The following is a 16,464-nucleotide window of genomic DNA, read 5'->3' as shown; positions in this document are numbered from 1 at the left end:
TATTTATTTTTACAAAAATGTACAGGAGTTGCTTAGGCCATTGACACAGCAATACAACCATTCAAGATTTTAACAGCCGTCACTTCACTTCATCCTTATTTGATAGTTCTGGGCTACTGAAAGAGTGAAACTATCAAGATTATTATCTACAAATAAAATAATTTACTGTTTTCATGAATATTTCTCATTCCTGAACATCTTTAAGACATGAAAAATAATAGATGAGAAGAAAATGTACTAGAAAATGCCCTTGCTTATTATTATAGACATTGAGGTAAGTGGAGCACCAGTGCATGGCACCAATTGGACTCAGCTTGAGGAAGAACAGTCCAACTGCAATATAACAGTGGAAAAGTACATAGTTGAAATATTTCCAGTTTAAAAAGCCTTAAACATCACCTTTACAGACTAAACCCATGATGTTTTAGGAGCATTTTCATACAAGAGAAATATTCAGAATTGTAGCAAAGTCTCACAAATTTATTGTCGTACAAAAGCTGATGCAATCACAAATAGTCAGGCTGAAGTCTTGTCAAATACAAAATGAAGTATAAAAATAGAACACAATATACAAGACTAGAAGTAGTTAAATATTACCGAAACCAAAGGAACACTGGAATAATTGTTATTTACAAAATCTTGTCTAATCTCCGAGTCCCTCTTGAGCTACAGTGATGATTTCTCTACCTTTTTAGGAGATTAACATGCAGACCTGACAGTTGTAAACAGTGAAATGAAACCAACGGATACAGATGTATGTACATGGAGGCACAGTGCTCTGTAAAGACCGTGTCCTTGTAAAGAGTTGGTTTGAGTTGTTTTTAGTTTAGAAGACTTGTCACGTCCTCTCCGTGCCCACTCCCACCCCGGGTTATTTCACACTTAACTGCAAATTCAGAGGAAAAAAAAAGCTTGTTTTAATAAAACAGTCTCCTCAAATAAAGCACCTTTGCTGTGGAAGCTGTGACAGTTGCTCGTTACAAAAGGACTTCTTGCTGTGTGATTCACAAATTACAGAGAAAGAGCATGAAGTGCTCCCCACTGATCAGTCTGTGCATTTAGTATTATAAACGCACTTATTGGACAAGCACCAAACGACCCCACATTTCAGCTGTGGAGAGCAATATCATGACAATAGATATATACATTATTTTAAATACTTATAGAAATTTAATATACAAATGGCTCTGAATATACAATAAAATAATGTGTTTAAAAAAAAAATATGGTGAGAATACCACCATTAGGCACAAAGTATTTCTGGTGTTAGTGATTTTAAGGGAAGTCCAAACACAGACCATTTATCATTTGTCTGGGTATTTCAAGATGAATCCCTTCAAGATAATGCAAGAACCTATAAAAAGAAAAGTGACTGTAAGAGGACAAAGTTCTTTCCAAATACAAGGCAACACTTATTTTTTAGAGAGGGCTTTCTGGTCTAGAATTATACAAAGTATTTTATTAAGATTCTTAAATACTTTGTATATAGCAATGTAATAAGATTTAGCAAAACCAAAACTTACCTTCTTTTCGTCTTCCCTTGCTCTTTCAGCTTCTCAGACCTACAGATACTGCGAAGCGTGGGGAGGTATTCAAGTACGCTGGCCTGCTTATTGCCAAGGTTTAAAGGACTTCTGGAAAATACAGTTCTGATGACTGCCAGCCGCTTCTGTGCTTTTTTGTAAACGCTAAAACGGAGAATGAAGCGTGATTGTTTCTTGTTCAAGAACGTACAGTCCCTACTTTGTTCCTTTAAGATCAGGTCTACTGGTTTAAAACTCTGTTAAACATCCTGACATCCAAAGCTGCGTTCCGGTGGATCAGACGCCTGTCATTTCTGATTGTGCGCTGGCACAAGCAGGAGGGACAGGGTCTAATCTGGGGAGGGCATCACAACCTCGTTACGTATGTGAGGTTTAGTACATCCGTCAGACAACAGAACCGAAACCATCTGCAGTCTTCAAAAATTAAAAGCATCATACAATTGCTATTTGCCAGAATGTCAGTGTCAGATCTAATGTATAAATCATGATATAATATATTGGCCCAACTTGGTCAGATCCATTTTGACATTGCTCCTCTGGGTACCGACTTACAGAAATAAGAGTCTAACCTGTTTTCCTATTCAGGCACTTGAACAGGTTTTATTCACCTGTTATGCCAATTCGACATATAACGACTTATGTTAAGTGTTTCATACCCACATTTCCTAGCAGTAATGTATTCTTTGATCTTTAATAAATGAAAGGTTATTCTTCATTAGTGGAGTTACTACAAAAAAACTGCAGTCAGGCTACTCAAACAAGAAAAGTCGCTTTTTGCAGAGATTGCCAAGTGGTTTAAGCTTATGCCAGCAAAGTGAACAATGTATTCCAGCATTTTGAGATATACTGACAACACCTGTATTGGGCAAGAATGTGTATAATATAACACAGATAACACATGTTATCTGAAACAGTTCTACATCCTGTGAAATGCTTTTCTTGACAAATAACTGCATTACAGCCCAGAAATACTAGCAAAGTCTTACCTTGACTCAGCTGCCTGGCTGAAGGATACGTCGTTTCTTGTGTTAGAAATATGCAAAGTCAGTCCCTCCAGCTGATCGCTGTCAGGTGTTTCACTCAAAGAGGATTCCAAGTTTTGTAGCATATTAACAGAACATTTGTTAAAGCTGAGCGCTTCAATAGCTGCCTTTATTTCACTACAGCTCTGGGAACTCCACCAATCAGTATTTTCTATACTGAACTCATCACAAAGCCCATTTTTGATTTTGCCATTTGTCCAATTAAATCCTTCATCTGTAGAAAACTCCATTGGTTCCTTGGTGTTGGTGTTTACACAGCAATCCAAGAAAGACATGTTCTCCACAAATTCAGCCAGGGAGTTCAGACACTGAACAACTAGAGCAGACCTCTTCTCCTTTGCTGGGGTTTTAGTTTTAGCTTCTTTTTCTTCTTTATTCATCAACAATTTTGGCTCCTCTTTATTCCCTTCAGCACACGATGGAGGACTATCCGATGGCAAAGTTATGAATTCAGCTGAATAGTTCAGTCCAGTATCAAATAAGTCACTATCATCCAATGTAACAAGCCTTTTCTGGTTCTTTGTCTTTTTAGACTTTCTTCCAGTGCTGCTTTTTCCAGAGCAATGACTGTCAGATCCGGTTTTTGAAGAAACTACATTAGTCTTTTCAAGTATAGAGTTAGAGGGGTCAGACTGGTTTGAAAGAACTCGCACTGGTAAGGGAAGAACAAGCTCGAGATTGCTATATATAAAATCCACTTTCTTCATCTGGAATTCTGTGAGAAGCTGCATTAATTTATTCAATTTCTCCATAGTTGTCGTTTTGTGCTGTAAAAGAATAATAATTGAAAATTTGTTAATACATTATAATATTTATAATAAAAATTTTATTATAGAAAAATCTCATACTCCTGGCTTTGTGTTTATGAGGCGAGAGACTGTTTCGCTTGCAGACTGCCCCAGTTCAGATTTGGCTTAATAATGACAGAATCCCCTAATTTCTACAACAAACATTTTCCAAGAGATTTGCTTCTTAGAAGATGCTATTCATAGTGATGATCACATTCAGTTAGCTGGCATGCATTCGAAGTATTAGCTAGTCAACTACAAAAATACCTTAAGAAACGTAACCAAATCTTCTGAAGGCAACAGGATATTCTTAAGGCCAAGCAATGTCTCTACACAGCCCGTATCACATTTGGGAAATTCCTGAAGATGTGCATCAGCTTGAGAAAAATCCATCTTGGAATCAGTGGTCTCTTCAGAATGAATTACGTGATCCGCTTCGTTTGTCTCATCTCCTCCTGCACAAAGACAACGTGCTTTACTTAAAATGGAACAACTGCATAGCAAAATTGATTTTCCCCCTCTTGGCCTCAGTTCCTTTTATAAAAGATACTATAACTGTTGGCTCTTGCTGCAGTTCTGAATGAATACAGCAACTGAAATTCATCCTCCCCATCCCCATTTAATTCATTTAAGTGTCACCGATCTGCCCGCTCTCCCCTCTTTGCAAGTGGCCACCTGAAACAGCCTCTGCTTCCTTTCATGCCCTGCTGGTCTACCAAAAAAACCCAACAACCCAAAACCCTACCCAAGCGTTCAGGACTCTTACAGAAAGTTACTATCTATTCATACATATCTAAGAATGGTTTGATTTAATCAAATTCATGTTAAGATGGAAAGATTTTTTTTTTAAATTCAATTAAATCAACCTACCACGATGTGCCAAGCGTTTGTCTTTCAAGAATCCCCCTCCACTTCTAACCCAAAACTGCAAGTAGAGAACGCTTCGTCTGATATCGCAGTTATTCGTGGTTAACAGAGCAGCCAAGTCTTTCACATCTGTTCGTAGATTCTCAGCCAGACACAGCGCTTGGAGAAAGCTGGCAGCATGGACCTGAGCGAGAGTTAGACACAGACCACTGGAAACAGCTCTTACCACTCAGACTGCAATAAGGCACATGCCAGCAAATTATTCGATTTATGCTTGCAACACGTTTTTCTTTTTAATACAGAGGATTAGTTTATTTAGATTACAGTCACATTAAAACCTTGAGAGAAAAGCAGAATACTGTACCAAATTCTGCCTGTGCTCCTGAAACCACGTGCACCTTGCTTTTCATCACCAGCAGAGACCATTAAAATATTCTCAAAAGTTAGTTCCTTATCATTCTCATTTATTTTGCTATTCCACATAATACATAGTTGCAAATGAAACTATTTGCTATACAGAATCCTTGTGTTTACATTAAAGGAATAACCCATAATATTCCCAGAATAGCTCCTATATTTTTTAATGAATGAACCAATACTGGCACAGTCAGCCTTCAGATGAAAACTACTGGATATGTCACCTATTAAATTATTTACTACAGCCTAAAAACTTGATTATGTGATGAATTGATGTTTTTATTGTAATTCTCTGAAACACTACATGGTTCAGAAAAAGAAATCTTCCATGCTAGTAATAAAAATCCTACATGTAAAGATAAACACATCCTACACATCTTTGCATACCCCCCCCGCCCCAAATAGTCTTCTGATAAAAGAGATATCTTGCATCAGATAAATATAAACCTACACCAACATTTACATTTCAAACTTCAATTAGCTGACAATTACTCGCTTAGGGTGTATCTGAATTTCCAAACACAGACTTACCAAAGAAGGGGTTTTGAAGTTGATCTCTTCAAAATAGCCATCAAACATTAAGCTGAATGTTGGATCTACATAAAGAGATATCAGTGAACTCTCATGACATGTTCATACCTAATTATTTTCTTTACTCATTAGAGCAGCCTGGATCTTTATTCCAATACTGAAATACTCATCAAAAGAGGCTCTTCTGCCTGTGAAGCCCAATTCCCATACCGAGCGCCACTCACCATTGGTAGTGAGAACTACGGGTCTCTTTGCAGTTGCCATGAACGTCTTTATTGCACTTAGGAATCCTGCATCTTCATCAAATATTATATCCACCTATACAAAACAAATGAATGCAAAATATCAATAGTTTTCACCATAGGCTTTTGAAGTTGGTTTGGTTTGGTTTTTAATAGAATTGCACCAGCGACCTGCAGGATTGCACCATAGTTGGCAACATGGCTATACCTCCTTTATTGACTTAAAATTACATTCCTGGCTGCAATTTCGTATTCTCAAAAGTTAGTTCCTTATCATTCTCATTTATTTTGCTCTTCCACATAATACATAGTTGCAAAAGCTTAAGACTTCAGAGACATTTTTGGGCAAGAGGTTAAAGAAGAATTTAACTTAGATATTGTAATCATTGGGGTGTTAATGGTGGTTTTTAAAGTGCCTCAGTGCATGGAAGTTGTGTAAAATTAAACCATAATCAAAGGAATTAAATTAGCAGAATCCTACAAACTGTTCCAACCCTAAACAACTGTTGATAAATGATAGTTCTTTATCTTTTAAAATAATGACCCATGGTTAAAAAAGTACTAATGAGGATGAAATCATTAAACACCGAATTAATTTTTAAGAAGTTGATAATCCTCACACTTGAATCTACCTAGAGGCCTCAAGAAGAAAGGGAAAAAAGTTCTATTCTTTAAACATAATGAAAGGATATGTTGTCCACACTGGTATATTTCATGTGAATTTTACCTCTTCAAAAAGAATGAGAGATGTTGCACTTTTTCTGTTGTGTTCTCCTCCTTCTACTTCTTTGCTTATTGACTTGATTTGAGCATCTTTCTTTTCTTCACGTGAATCCTGAGTATTCCCTGCAGGGGGGTGAAGAAATGAGCAGAAGTAAAGGAGGACTGAAACCATTTAATATGCATTCTAGACACCCGTTTCAAAAACACCCAATGTATAAACTGCTTAAGAATATCAACGCTGACACAAAAACTTAGAAATCTGACCTACATCCTTTTCTAAGGTCTTTTAAAAAAAAAAAAATGCAAGAAATTCAACAGCGTTTGGTGAAGGGCTGACAATTTGTAAAGTTAATTCTGCACCTAACCTGCTTGTGACCTGTGGTGTCTCGGGGACGTGGAGTTGATGCAAGCCCTTTAAGACTATGCAATTATGCCTGAAAAGACAAGGACTCAGCTCAATCGCACCAATTCTATTCAGTACTTTGCTTTTGCATTCTCCTGTACTGTCTTGTGCAAAAATACTACTTGTCCAAATATATTGTTTCCTTTCTAAAAACCTGTCTTTAAGGCTTCCTGATCCCATGAAACATTTGGAAATTTACCCTCCAAGATTTCAGTGTGTCTTTCTTTGTATTAAAATCCCCCGTTTGTAATCAAACATTTATTGGCTTTACAAGACCATAATTGTGTAGCAGTAATTTTGATATATATACAGCACCTAGCACAACGACCATTTACTAGTTAAATAGTGATACCTACCTTTACTTTTTTCTTGAGATGTTACTGTTCCGTCATTATCTTTACGTTTGGAAGAAATTTTGAAATAGTTTGCCAGTGTTTTAGGGGGAAGGCTTCGTTTTAATCCTCCTCCTTTCGGTGATAATGGAGGTTTTCTTGGTGAAATAACTTTCTTGGGAGAATACATTTTTTCTGCAAAATATGTTCTATGTTAAGCTGGAAATGTAATCTCAAACTGACATTTCTCAGGCAAAAACAGAGCAAATCCCAGTTTTGTATCTAGTACAGGATAGGTTTATTGTGCTGATTGCTGCTTATTTGACTTTTCTCCTGTTACAGGGAATGCTTTCTCTTCACCTTTCTATTCAACTGCCATAGCACTTACTCCACCTCACTATCCGATTGTCCAGACCGCACTCCTTCAGTTTAGCTGTAACTCCCTCAGTTTAGCTGCTTGGCCTATAGCTGTCTTAAGCAACTGAGCATTTCTTACTATTACAAAATTTGCTCTCTTTTTAAACAAGTGATGCCTAAAAAAACCACCCAAATAAAACCAAAAATACCAACAACCAGACAAAAAACCCCACAGATACAACCATGAAACTTACTTGGTGACTTGGCACTGCTACAGCTGTTAAAAAAGCAAGGCTTGTGTGCATTAACGCCTTTTTTGTCCACCTGATGAGACTGAGTAGCTTCTTTTAGTTGGGACAGTATCTGTCTACCGCTCCGCTGGCAAGAGGCATTGACTTCAAATACCTGCAACGGCATTTAATTTATATTAAAAAGAAATTCTAGACATCTTGTATTATGATGCTTTCAAATCACTTGGTACAAATAAGAAAAACGGCACGAAGAAAGAACTCCACAAACCTTGAAACCGAGCTCCTGAGCACAAGCATAGACCGCAGCAGTCTTCCCCACTCCCGGCGGGCCGGTGATCAGAACCGTATTGCACAGGCTGCTCTCTTCCTCAACATCGGACTGATCATCTTTAAAGTCAAGGCTGTCCAAAGAGTCTGTAGAATTATTTTAAAGAAAAGATTGTTCAAAGTATTATCAATTCATGTCATTTTTATGCCAGCTCTAACAAAGAGAAGCTACATGTGTTATTTTAAATCCTATCCGCACCTTGATGCCCTTTGTCCTCCTTTTCCCCTTTCTGATTTCGTTTTTCTTCCCAATCAGCTCTTTTTTTCCATTCTTTTAACCAACTATAAAAGGCAGGAAGAGAACACAAAATAAAAATTACTGCTGAATAAAATGAACCAAATTCAGAACATACAATTAGGGGACATTAGCCACTTGTTATCCCTCTTAGAAACTCAATCATTTCAGATTTAAACAAACTGGTTCAGCTGACGTAGCATTTCATGTGTGGTTTTGGTTTGTACTATACCATACAAGCCACTGAGGTGTTACTGTAAAAGAAACGATGACCAAAAGACCTTTCACACCATCCAAAAATCTGTTTTTGCAGCTTTTTGGAAATAAACCAAGCCCAAGGCCACACACATACACCCTGTGTTATTCAAGCATAGTGTAAAGTAACCAACTTCACTTCTTTGAGCATAAGCAATAGGAGGCTTTGAGTTATTTTACAAATGGATCCAAGCTCCCACTTCTGACCTGCGTAGCCTTTCAATTTCTTTCTTGTTCCCTACAAGTTCACTGGAATCTTGAGGCTGATATTTTTCTGTCCAGAGCACGTCTTCCTTTTCAACACCTACAGAAGAAATACCTGGTTTTAGTTAGTTCTCCATGCAAAAGAGTTGATCCATCCAGTAGAACAAGAAGGCCAGATATGATTTTTGCATCACAGAGGAAAGCTGACACACATCATATATGAATTCCCTCAATGCAAAGAGAATTAAAATCAGACAGGAAATGTAGTTACCAGAAAGTGCATTTGGCTCTGATGAATCTTCAGTGTCTTCTGTCATAACATCTGGTTTCTGGGCCTTGTTTTCTCCTAGATGTGTTGCTTGTCCTGTCTCTACTTGTCTTTCTCCAGATAAGGGAGAAATAAGGCTCTTGGAAACTCTGGATTTTATTTCAGTCTCTGTACCTTCAATTTGTTTTCTCCTTTTTGATTTGTGGTCTTCTGTTTCTTTCCTTTTCCTCTTAGTTTCCTTCCAGTTGTCAGAATGTTTCTGATTTACCTCCGAACTTGCAGTGCCATCTTCTAAGGAAAAAAATAATTACATCCTTTTAGAATTTCAAGCTATGTCCACTACAACCGTATGTTTGTTTCAGCCATATTTTAAGAATTTATTTAAAATGACCTAAAACGTGAGGGTCAATTTATTTCCAACAACACTGAAACATTTCTGGAAATTCCAGGTTGCCTTTTTATGCCAGAGAGAGTGTGAGTGTAAGCTTATTGTAGGTTACTAACCTTGTACACTGGTACTGTTTTCAAAACCCGAACCTTCCGTTTGCTTTTTCAGAAATTTGTCGAAGTATTTTCTCACCGGAAATTGAGAATTAGAAGACATTATCTCATCTAGTAAATCTTCCCTGAACGTATCAGAAAAAACTGGTCGGTGGCCAGAAAGCTGTAAAAAACACATTCAAAAAATTATTACTAGAAAATATTACATGGAAAAAACAATGACAGTTTTGCATAATTTAAATCAGTTGCTGTCTCGTTAAACCCAGAGATTAGCAAAAAGCCTTGAGAATAGTCTAATGTTATGACACAGAATGGGTAAATCACACACGAGAAAATAAATGAACAATGAACACGGGACTGACACAGATTCAAACGACAGGATTTTTTTAAAACAACAGAAGTCCTAACGAGTAACAAACCAACTTTAATTTTCTTTTCATTTTTCTTGTAACACAAGCCCCCATGTGAAAGCACTAACCACAGGTGCAGAACAGTTTCCAGTTACTTTTGAATTCACAGTGGAGAATTCACCAAGCGAGAGGGCGATTTTTGTGACATTAGTGACTTCAGTGTTCAGTTTCCTCAGCTTCGTTAACAGAGGACACGATGGTGATTTCAGTTTCCACATGGGATAACCTACAAAAGAACCCCCACCAAAAACAAAGAGGAAACTTCTGTTAACAAGCAGAGATAAAGTCACAGACAAAACCATCCCAATGCTCTTTCAACTACAGCTTTTTCATGTCAAAGCCAAGCTTATTTAACTTACACTGCATCAACTGTTTACTAATTCCACCTCCCACAAGCAGAAGATATTTGCACATTTTTACATACAACATTTCTGCAGTAAGTTGCCCCGGGCTCTGCTTGCTCTAAATAACAACCTGTGCCCTCACCAGGACAAATGCTCACCAAGGATTTTGTTTGCTTATTGGTTGATTTGCAAATATAAACTCTATTAAGTGCTATTCTACACCTTCCACCTTTCATGAGGACACTGTATCTTGCTCCCTCACCTAGTGGAAAGAAATGGGCTGTTCTTTCCTCTTCTGAGAAACATTTTGTCTTTGTCAGCAGGAATCGGTTTCTGCCCATATCAGTCCAACATGATCTTTAATCTCCAAACTGGAAATTGAAAGACTAACTTTTCTGACTAAATGTTAAGAATTTTGCATCCCCACCCATAAATATATACATTACGTTAGCATCAATTTAATTTGTAAATTGTGTATTCAAAACCATCCCACTGGAACCTTGTTGGTTTTGTTTTCTTAGTGCACCACAAAACAAGAGGGAACTACCAATTACTCCAGTCGTAAGAGTAAATTCTGCTGTTCAAGTTCCTTTTCTGCGCAGATTTACTAGAAATTATCAGATAGAGTTACACAACGGCTGAACAAAACTCACAGTCATCCTTCTGCCGCACGTGGACAACGGTCCTAAAGCAGGAACTTGCAAGGGAATACGCTTCCATCGCTGCCGCTTTCTTCGCAATCTGCCTCTTCAGCAGCTCTGGCAACCCGCTCATCAGGAACTCACGTTTTGCTCTGAACTGATCATCATCTTGAGAATTTTCAGATGCGTCTTGGCTTTAATGAAAACAGAAATGAAACAAAAAGAATAATTAGAACTACCAGCTATGTGAGACTTACAACGGAATTTAACCACATTCACTTCTACACGAGTTAGAAATAGTGCGGGAGAACTGATAAAATTAATTTAAGTGTAATAAGCTTACGTTTCTTTTAAATGCTATGTTAGAGATTTTAATTAGAAATAATCCTTCTAGGTTTTGTATTTTTATACGCAATGTAGGCTTTCTTTTCAATCAGTCATCAACTATATTTTCAGCCATCTAAAATGGCTCAACAACGGCTGAGGAAACATCTCTCCAAAAAAAACCCGGAATTTTGCAAGCAGATTCACACATAGATCAGTATTCAAAAAATGAACATCTATATCACATTCCAATAAGTGTATTTAAATTTGTGAAATGAGAGAATGTTAAAATAACCTTGAAAAATATTTTGATTCTTAAACAAGCGCAATCTCGAAAACTGACCTGCCTTCATCAAAGATCACGATGGGTTCAGCTGCAGAGATTTGAGCTCGTCGGCCTTGGAAGGAAGGTGGATACCCCGGTTTTCCTTTAAAAAGGAAAAAAATCATCGTTAGATCTGCACTGCTATAAGATTCTAACCTTGCTTCTCTTTTCACTATCTATATGTTCCATTTAATAACACTAGGGAATCTCCTTTAAGGGAAAGCTGAGTATTTAACGAAATTCATTGTCGTTTTAGTTCTAGTTCTTTCATCACTTCAGACATTATTTTCTGTAAGATTAAAAAAACCCTTTAAATTAGACGACAACAAAACATGGCTACTATCGGCAGGTTTTAACACATAATTCTCCCAAAATGAAGGAAAATCAAAGCAGCACATGTAAATAAATAATCTCTGCACTATTAACTCATCACGTCAAAATAAAATGTATATATTGGAATTTTATATTAAAAAAAATCAGAAGATTAATGTACTGTAAAGGCAGCTTTATAAAATAAAATTACATAGTCAACAATGGTAATAAAAATTAAACACACTTAGTAAAACCCAATTACCATTTGAGTTCTTTGCAACATTCAACTTTCTAGACTTTTTCCCCAAAACATCATTCAAGCTCCGAAGACTCTTTTGCTTCACGCTGTGCGCTGCAGTGCTGGTATCACTCAGGCTTGAATCTAAAATTATTACCGATTCCTAGAAGGAAAGCAAATAGAGAAAGGAAACAACTTTTCCTCCTTTGCTAACAATACGATTTAATGATCAGTACTGAGAAAAGTGAAGAAACTGCTAAAGAGCTGAGAAGTTATCAAACATAATTTGAAGATTATGCTACGCTTTAATTACTGCTTCCACAGAAAGAGTATATAGAATAAGATCTCCAGTATATAAAGGAGGAACTTTCCAGTCTATGCCTGGTGGTTACTTTACTATGTGACATTTACCAGACCACTGCATAGATACCCACCTTATTTGATTCCATAAAATAAATATTTGCAAGATAAGAAACATTTTGTTGCTTAAATAAATCAAAGACTACAAAATGTTTCTTTTCCTTACAAAGTATACAGGTTTACCTCATCTTCTTGTAGCTTTTTCTTCTCAGCGAGCGCTCGCTGTCGAGACGAGCGCCGGACGGGAGCCGGGGCCTCTTCGTTAACCTTTGATCGGTTGTGCCGTATGGCCTTCGCTTTCTCTACCAGCTGTTTTGCTTTGGATATATTTTTAGAAGTAGAGCTTATCTGTTAACAAGGTACAAAAGAATCAAAATACATACAAGTTAATATTTCACATATTAATATGATTTTCCACATTCATAAAAGCATATGATTGTTAGGTAATTTTATTTGTACCAAAAAGAAAGTGAAAAGACGGAAAGGAGGAGCAAATCAAAATGATATCAACACTATTCAAAAGGATTTGTGAGGCCTGCAAGGGGATCCTCCAGTTTGCCCACAGGACAGATTAAGCTGCTCTGCTGTGCCCAAACACCACGTCCCACCCTGAGAACCTGCAGGACACGAGTACATTTATACAAATAAAACAATACTTTTAAATCTAAGGTTCGATGACTGTACAAGAAACCATCTCAAATTCTATCACAAATCACAGCAATAATCTCTTTCCACCAGGCACCCGAGAACTGCCCTATTGTATTAGACTGTTACACAATACCGAATATTAACACAATTATACGCATATAATAAATTACAAAATACTGAAACAGAAGCTGTTACATAAATTACCTTTATATTTTTGGAGTTAAACTCTTCATTTTTCATTGCTTCAGCTTTACTTGATTTTGTAGTTGCACTGATACGTGTAAACCTCATTCTAATTCGAGAAAAAGTATGAAATGATTACTTTTTAATAAAGGAAAATTTTACTATCTCATTTTCAAGTGTTTAAACAGAAGCTGCTCCTCAATTGGTGGGTTTTCATTTCTTTCGTTCTTTGTGTTTTTGTCTTAGTGTCTTCAGTGCAAGCACATTTATAGAGTCACCTTTGGTTCTTCTGTATGATTATCCAACACAATCAGTATTCCTGCAGCTTTGGTATGCATTCCAATCAATTTATCATTATGTCTTACTCTTAAAATACTTGCAGGAAAACAAAGTGCAAAAAGATAGAATATACCTTATAAAATAAGGTAATAATATAATAATAAACATAATATAATGAATAATATACCTTATAAAATGTTTACCTTATCGGGCTGTTTCCATCTAAGGGCACGGTAATCACCTCGGCTTTATACATGTTAATTTTCCTCAGGGCTCGCTTGCTCGCTTTGGGTGTGGAAGTCTGTAAGGGTCGGCCACTTAATTCATTATTTCTAATCCTGACTTTTTTAGGTGTAACGCTTTTTGGTGTTTTGATGTTCTTCTGCCTTAAACTCCTCCTTAACTCGTTCACTTGTGGACTTGATGAAATTCTCGCATTTAGGGTGTTCTCCTTGGTGAGAACGCTAGATCCTGAATCCTCATCTTCATTGTAACTGCTTATATTCGAGACGTTGGTTTCCTCAGTCTCGGAAGCCTTCCTTCTGTTTCCTTTTTTCTGAAACTTTGTAGGTCTTTTAGTTTTAGTTCTAGCACTAGAACGTGTGCATTTGTCCACAGAACCTTCTGGTTCTCCACTTTCTAATCCTTTATTCGAAGCAACGTCATCTTCGGGTCCTCCTTTTTCTTTTGAGGGCTTTCCGACAGTTTGCTTTTGTTTTCCAGGTGTCTTTTTAACTCCACTTTTCACGACGTCTGCTGTTGGTTGTCTAAACGCCTTCATGAACTGATGCCTTTCTTCCAGACTACATTTTGGCTTCAAATAATCCGACCCTCCAGTCTCCAGCACAGCTAATTCCAGTTCTTCTTCCTCAATAACTACATTAGATTTTCTTTTCTGAGTAACCTGCTCCATTTGTTCGCTGTCCAAGGGGGGTGGGCTGCTTTCTTTTTCCCCTACGCTTCTTCTCTGCTTCAAAAAAATGGAAGCTATTTTCCTAGAGCCTTTTTGCTCCTTATGTAATGCAGCTAATTTTGGGGGGATGGAATGAACCTGTGCCAGGACAGTTACTGTTCTGAGCGGCGGCTGCTGAGACTCCTCACCCTTTTCCAGGTCACCAACATTATCACTTTTGTCTGTTTCGTTTGCTGGGGCAGAACTGTCCACTGTTGGCTTTGTGTCTTCTTCAACACCAGCTCCGTCATTTTCTCCTTGACTCTTGAGGAATTCCTCAAATGACACTGTTATTATACTATTATTTACCCGCGATGTTTTGTCATCTGGATGAACTTCAAAACTGGAGTCGCTAATAGCAGCATCACACTCTGCTATTGCAGGAGACACCATCTTTTTATTATCTTCAGTTTCCTTTTCCCACTTTTCATTCAGCTGGTTTTCAGATGAAAAACTTTCAGACAAATCCATATTTACTTTGTGCTTCCTTTTCCTTGATTTTCTTGTCCTATTTTTTGTTCCATTTACTTTCAAACCAACTTTATCTGCGTTTTTTCTGTAGATGACATCACTTGAAAAGTTCTCTCTTTGCACGTTATCCTCTGCTAATTCTCTTGTACATTTTTCATCAACTAAAGTACAAGGAGCAGTAAAATCATTACTATCTTGTTTCAGCCCTGTTGTTTCTCTGTTGTCATCACTAATAATTTGTACTTGATGTTCATTCTCAGATTCTTTCCTCTCTCTTAGCTTATTATTTAAATTAACTCTCTTCCTCTTCCGCTTTAAAGGTGGTTTAAAAGGTGACTTACAGTCTTTGTCATCAGCATCCAACAGTGTTTTATTTTCTCCAGCTACCACTGGTAATGTAGCTTTCTCAGCTACAGACGTCTTTTTAAAATAATCCAATATATTGTTGGTTTTTGGTGGTGACAACACTTTATCCACTGGTTTTGCTAGTGGTGAAAAATATCTTGTGATTGTTTTCACAGAAGCATCTTCCTCTCGCCGTTTCTTGCATGGCTATAAGAAAGATCAACATTGATCTTAGCTTTTCAAAGCTTAAGATGCTTCAGTACAGTAACAAAGTAGCGCAGTATCTGCAGTATGTATGAGTGGCACTGGTACTCTTTCAGATGGTAAAACCCCCTTGCCGACATGCTCAGCCTGTGTGCACATCGACTTCCATCTCCACGTTTGCAAAAGCCATTTAAGCTCCAAATAAAGACTGTGCCGTTTTGAAAACATTAAAATCCCACGTAGATCCAAGACTGCCCAAACCAAAAGCGACCACAAGGTCTTGAGAACAGCTCTGCAGGGACTCGGTAACACCAGAGCTCTGAACGTCTCACGTTCTGTGAGCTACGTGGTACGTTTGCCATTTGTAGGACACTCAACCCAGAGTTCCCATGTTACTTAAAGATGCACGATCCTACTGTAAACATCTGCAGTATCTTAAGAAGAAACTGCACCTTTTGAAACACTTAAAGAAAATGAATACAAGAGAAGTCATATCTCATAATTCAAACCATAGAGGCGAATTAATGTGTAAAACTCCGAGGTGGCTCACAAGGGCTTCTGTAACTCTCCTAGTTCATTAAAACCCGAACTCTCGCAAAATCCCAACACCTGGAGCTGAGGACGCTTCTCCTCGAGGCCGACGGGGACCCGCGGAGGAGCCCCCGGGCGTTTCCTGACAGCTCGGCCGGGCTGCGCGGCGCTGCCGACCGCGGGCTGGGCACCGGGCAGGGCGGCCACCCCGCAGCGCCAGGCGACGTTTGCCGCCTCTCCCGCCACTCCCGGCGCGAAGGACAAAGCGGCGCCACCGCCTCCCCCGCCGCCCCCTCCCCGCACGGCGCGGCGCCCCGTCCCGCCGCCGCCGCCGCCTGCCCACCTGAGCGTCGCCGTCCTTCCCGGGGAGGGAAGCGGCCGCCGCGGCCAGGGCGAGCCTGCCCACCATGCCCCGGCGCTGGCGGAGCGGAGCGGGCGCTCAGCCGCGGCGGGCGGGCGCCAAGGCCATGGAGCGGCGCGGCCCGGCCGCCTGTCAGGCGCGAGAGCCAGGCGGGCAGAAAGGCGCGCGCGGGACGAGATTCGGAACCTCCGCGCGGAAGGGGGCGGGGCCGCGGCGCTCCACGTGACGCACCCGCTCGGCCAACGGCC

The 16,464-nt window shown here is 38.8% G+C and overlaps 1 protein-coding gene across 1 annotated transcript; it reads right to left on the bottom strand.

Moving 5' to 3' along the window:
- Window positions 1-459: 459 nt before the first annotated feature.
- ATAD5 (ATPase family AAA domain containing 5) lies at window positions 460-16,409 on the bottom strand. Its single transcript, XM_065034925.1, has 23 exons — window positions 16,199-16,409; window positions 13,556-15,327; window positions 13,095-13,182; window positions 12,426-12,590; window positions 11,907-12,045; window positions 11,351-11,435; window positions 10,696-10,877; window positions 9,767-9,924; window positions 9,292-9,451; window positions 8,791-9,078; window positions 8,523-8,619; window positions 8,025-8,107; window positions 7,767-7,912; window positions 7,502-7,652; window positions 6,915-7,085; window positions 6,160-6,278; window positions 5,415-5,508; window positions 5,191-5,255; window positions 4,246-4,426; window positions 3,643-3,830; window positions 2,531-3,354; window positions 1,524-1,688; window positions 460-1,354 (listed from the first exon to the last, which is right to left on the bottom strand). Exons 1-23 carry the CDS (start codon window positions 16,262-16,264, stop codon window positions 1,276-1,278), a joined length of 5,466 nt encoding a protein of 1,821 aa, XP_064890997.1. The 5' UTR covers window positions 16,265-16,409; the 3' UTR covers window positions 460-1,275.
- Between the last annotated feature and the right edge of the window lie 55 nt (window positions 16,410-16,464).

This window comes from Columba livia, chromosome 18 (genome assembly GCF_036013475.1).
Source record: "Columba livia isolate bColLiv1 breed racing homer chromosome 18, bColLiv1.pat.W.v2, whole genome shotgun sequence".
Classification (NCBI taxonomy): Eukaryota; Metazoa; Chordata; class Aves; order Columbiformes; family Columbidae; genus Columba; species Columba livia.
This window is presented reverse-complemented; position numbering and strand designations above follow the sequence as displayed.

Coding starts and splice junctions, on each gene's coding strand:
- ATAD5 (XM_065034925.1), bottom strand. CDS start 16,264: ATGGTGGGCAGGCTCGCCCTGGCCGCGGCGGCCGCTTCCCTCCCCGGG. Junction 10,878..11,350: donor GTGATCTTTGATGAAGGCAG/GTCAGTTTTCGA, acceptor TTTTCATTAAAG/CCAAGACGCATCTGAAAATT. Junction 1,355..1,523: donor CAAGGGAAGACGAAAAGAAG/GTAAGTTTTGGT, acceptor TTCTTTTTATAG/GTTCTTGCATTATCTTGAAG.